General features: G+C 52.2%; 1 protein-coding gene across 1 annotated transcript in view; it reads right to left on the minus strand.

Annotated features, from left to right (window-relative positions):
- LOC135812934 (E3 ubiquitin-protein ligase RNF213-like) overlaps window positions 1-5,000 on the minus strand; it is a 103,945-nt gene that overhangs the window by 3,244 nt on the left and 95,701 nt on the right. The window contains exons 32-33 of the mRNA XM_065326152.1: window positions 2,604-2,797; window positions 1-1,907 (exon numbers count right to left, since the gene is read on the minus strand). The exon at window positions 1-1,907 is cut by the window's left edge and continues 449 nt beyond it. Of these exons, the coding sequence (XP_065182224.1) occupies window positions 1-1,907; window positions 2,604-2,797 (2,101 nt within the window). The remainder of the gene's footprint in view (window positions 1,908-2,603; window positions 2,798-5,000) is intronic.

Consider the following 5,000-nt stretch of genomic DNA (forward strand, 5'->3'; position numbering starts at 1 on the left):
TGAACACCGTGTCGTGAGTGCCGTGCGCACGAACGGGCACGCGATCCCGCGGCGTGGCCCCCACCTTCTCGTCCAGCTTGAAGATCTCAGGGTCGCTGAACAGCTGCAGCCAGAGGTGACGCAGCCAGGCGGGCTGTGACGCTTCCAACAGGTCCAGGTTGTTGCTGCAGTCCAGACTGGCTATGGCCTCGGCCAGGATGGGAGAGAAGATGTTCTGCAGTTTGAGCCAGAGGGCACGCTGAAACGTACCGCCGGCCTGCAGGCTAAGATCGGACAACGCCTCGTCCTGCACCCACTCGATCGACTTGCGATTGAAGCGGTACTGTTGCTGGTCGTCGCGCACTCGCAGTATGGCCAGAATGTTGCGGCAGAGCAGCGCCAGGAACTGACGGCCCACGGCGTCGCTCTCGCTGGACTTGAGCAGCTGCTGGAAGTAGAGGATGCGATTGCGAATGCGCGACTCCACCACCGTGAACGTGCCGTGAATGTCGTCGAGCCGCGACACAGCGTCCTGTATGCAGGATGAGAGTAGATCGGCAGGTGACAGTACGGACTCACCGGGGCCGTCAGCATCACCACCAGCACCGCCACCAGTAGCAGCTGTCGTGGTGGCAATAGTGAGTGCCTGGCCAGCAAGCCGCTGATCACCAGTATCCATAGCAACGTCGCCCACACCTAGAGCGGCAACCTGCATTCGCAGGGCCTCCTCGTTATCACCCACCAAAGCCACACCCGTATCCATGGGCTCCTCGGGAACGCCTCCCTGAAGTTCGTTCTCATTGACTGGAGCGGCAGTGTGCGTGAATCCAAATATGCGTCCGACACTCGTAGAGAAGAGCTCGCTGACACTTTGACCCACCAGCGCTGTCACTTTCGGTGTCTCCTTGGAGGCCGATGGCCGAAGCTCGTCGATGTGCACCGATCGCCACATGCCGCCCTGAGCTCCCTCGAAGCAGCCACCTGCCTTGCGTGGCAGGCGCACGATGAAGATGACGTGCAGGCGGATGTCCTGGACGCAGCCCGCCTGCGCGTACGCGCTTCGGGCCTTCTCGCGTTCCTCCTGCAGGCGATGGCGTGCACATGCCAGCAGGTCGGAGTGCTGGTCACCATCGTCGCATTGAATGATGAGAACGCGAGACGCTGCCGCTGCTGCTGCTGCTGTAGCATTGACAAGCATGTGCTGCTCGTCCCCGTTGTCCGCGAGCAAGTCTCGGTTGGAGAGGAAGCTGGACACCTCTCTGCAGAACTGCTGCTCGGTGTGGAACTGCTGGAGTAGCAGACAACGCACAGCACCGCTGGGCAGACGCAGCTGTGCGCCAATCTGCTCCGCGTCCACCTGCGACAGGAGTCGCGAGTGCGTGGTGACCTGCAGCGACAGGCCGCAGGCGCTCTTCTCGGTGCGGCGCCATCGCGACAGCTGCACGTGCAGGCACTCGTCCAGGCTGCTGTGCCGCTGCCGCTCAAAGTAGATCTTCCAGCAGTCGCTGGCCTCGCGCGCAAGGGCCGTGTGCGAGAGGCGAGCGACCGCGTCGGGCGGGCACATCTCCATCAGCAGGAACTTGGCGCGGCGCAGCACGTTCTGCTCCCAGTCCGCGTCGCCCGTCGCCATGGCGGCAGCGGACTGCACGACGCCGCCGACCTGCTGGTCCTGGCAGGCGTGCAGGATGAGAGCGGCGGCCGTGTCGTCGTGGTAACCAATGAACGCGTCACCCTTGGCAAACGTGCGCTGTTTGCTGCGGGCCGTGACCTCGGCAAACTGCCGTACCCAATTCTGTAGCTGGTGTGCTAGTTGAGCTTGCTGTTCGGATAGGACCGTGCTCAGTGCCAGGAAGTGCTTCTCCAGGCGATTGATAAGCGGTATGGGGAAGCGTTCCTGCACGTCACGCTTCTTGGCAATCACAATCAGTCTGCACAGACACGAGAGTTGCAACGGTTGCAATGGTGTCACATGCGCGCACACACAACCGCACACAAATAAACGCATGCATGCACGCACGCATGCACACACGTACGCATGCACGCACACATGCACACACGTACGCATGCACGCACACATGCACACACGTACGCATGCACGCACAACAATTCATGTTATCGGGGTATAGTCCAATATCAGTGTTTCCAGTGTTCGCGCATTCGCATACAGTCCAGATTAGCCGCGGGAGTGATGCAGCACCATACACATCTCCCTATGTAGTATACCGGTATAGTCAACTTCCAATGAAAAACACCATTCACTGACCCTCGCATCAGTAACGTGATAGGGGTGAGGCACCCTGCAGCTTCAGAACTGAAAGAGGAATAGGGAGCACACATGCTCATTCCCTGGACACTGCAAATTCACACCTCAATTCACAGAATCATTTTCTCGACGTTTCGGCAAATCGCCCTCACCAGGATACAATATGATGGACTTACATCACACACTGCAAAAAGGCAAGACTAAGCGAGACCTCAGGTCGGCAGAGATGCTCCAGTTTCACCACCACAGTTGCGCCTGCAGTCACCTCTATCATGCAGTATTCTGTTCTCGAGGTCCGTTGGTTTCTCGTAAAAAAAGAAAAGAAAAAGTGCCCTTGTTGTAGGAAGGAAAATCAATTTACCTGAAGTTGGAGTCGACGCGGCACTTGACGCGATGGGTGCCCAACCCGAGATCGACGTATTTCTCGCCGCCCAGGTTGACAAAGGACTGGTTGAGCGCGTCGTACAGACTCTCGTACAGGTTCTCCAGGTTCAACAGCACCACCGTCTGGCCGGTCTCCATGCAAACCTTGATACGGTTGATGTCACGGCATACCTAATAGCAAACAAGAGAGGGTGGAGACGACAAACGGCAATGGTCAGTTAGCAGCAGAAACAATCTCTCCAACAACATCGTCATCGTGATTAAGATCAAGTTACCAGCAACCCAAGTCCGTGACAGACACACCCAGGTCACGTGATGTGACACTCTGGTGCCATCACCAGCACTGGATTGTTATTCCCGTAGCTATGCAAAAGACGTTACTTCAGTAACGTCTGGCGCTAGCCAGGGTCCACACAGCTTTAATTCCCGTAGCTATGCAGAAGACGTTACTTCAGTAACGTCTGGCGCTAGCCAGGGTCCACACAGCTTTAATTTGGTGTTTGTTTGTTTGTTTGTTTGTGTCACGCCTGGCGCTATCCCGTATCTGTCCCGTACTGTACCGTACCAGCAAAGACAGCTGGCCACAATATTTTTGTTTGTTTGTGCCATCGACATGCCTGGCGCTATCCCGTACCTGTCCCGTACCATCAAGAGTACGGTACCATCAAGAGAATGAGTATATATGCGAAGTGTATCGGGGGAATGCATTCAGTGCAGTAACATTTTGTGTGGATTTGTGTGCGAGGCCGAGATCCCACTAGCAGGCTGGCTGGGCCGCCTGTCGACCAGCCCGGGAATCGCATGTAGGCCGATAGCATAATAATTATAACGTATGTACAGTCGTGTAGATGTATAGCAGGGAGTCATATTATGTAAACGACTCCCTGCTGTATGGGGAGATTTTCTGAAAAAAATACGAAGTAGGGAGACGAGTAAATGCAATCAGAATGGATGTTAGTTGCCGTCAGTATAATAATAAGAAGAAGAAGAAGAACGCCCGTGATCGGCAGAGTCAGCGCCGGTCCCAGGAAACGTCAGGACAGACATCCCGTCGACTCCAGAACGCCCGTGATCGGCAGAGTCAGCGCCGGTCCCATAGCTATAGCTATGCAGAAGACGTTACTTGTACTTCAGTATCTCATTGAAACGTTTTTGCAATACAATGATGTAGCTAATCAAAGGAAAAAGCATTTCCATCAGTTCTAACAACATGCACGATGAGCTAGGCAACAAAGCATAGCGCAGGGCCCTGAGCTTCCAAGCTCTCTCGTTTGGTGTTTATTTGTTTGTTTGTGTCACGCCTGGCGCTATCCCGTACCTGTCCCGTACCGTACCGTACCATCAAACACAGCTGGCCACAATATTCAAATAGGGCTTTCAAACGCAAGATCATAACGTGAAGCAACTTGGAAGAATGAGTATGAATGCGAAGTGTATCGGGGAATGCATGTAGGGCGATAGTGCGGGTTCGAATCCCAGGTTATGCCTTGAAAAAAATAGGAGAATTGAAAAATTTATAACATCCCTATGCTTTTTTTGCCTCGGTCATCAAGGTGGTAGACGGTGTCATATTACCCTCGAATGCAAAGAGAAAGTTTATAATAACATGCATGATGAGCTAGGCAAAAAAGCATAGCGTAGGGCCCTGAGCTTCCAAGCTCTCTTGTTGTTATTATTTATTCATATTTTAATATGAATGGATAGAGATACTAGTAGAACAGAGAGTTCCACACTGCTGCCAATTATGGACCATCGGTATCAGCTTGTGTCAACTATTAAAAGGCTCTTTTTTCAGTGTTCGGTACAGAAGTACTCTAATTTCAGAAATTTCACGTGCTCAATATTTTCGGTACGAGGGCAAAAGGCCAGGTTAGGCAAACAGAAGTTTTAGGTACATAGAAGCAGTTCCCTATTGGATTATGTGTGTTACAGTCCATTTCAAAACTACAGACGCGTACCTAGGCAAAAACCGTTATGCCAACATCTATACCACATAAAATCTGTGATCACTTTGTGCATAAATTTTTCCAAATTGGGCGTCTGTTATCCAATCCTTTAGAAACTATATGAGAGTAATTGTGGAGCGATCCTGAGCAATATTCCGAAAACTATTCTCAAAAAGTTCCAGCCAAATTTGAAATATTTCAGAAACCCTACGCGTCTATAGTTTTGAAATGCACTGTAGTGTTCGTTCGGCGTATTGAAATTTTAAGTGTGAAACAGACGCACCGAAAGTACCGAAAATAAAAGTACACCGAAGATTTGTGAAATTACAGTGCCTCGGATACTAAGTATATATTCCTGTTGGTCATGTCGGTACATGTATATGTATGTCTTAACAGAGTTGTACCGTATCGTACAAGGTGTCAAGGAC

This window comes from Sycon ciliatum, chromosome 3 (assembly GCF_964019385.1).
Source record: "Sycon ciliatum chromosome 3, ocSycCili1.1, whole genome shotgun sequence".
Taxonomy (NCBI): Eukaryota; Metazoa; Porifera; class Calcarea; order Leucosolenida; family Sycettidae; genus Sycon; species Sycon ciliatum.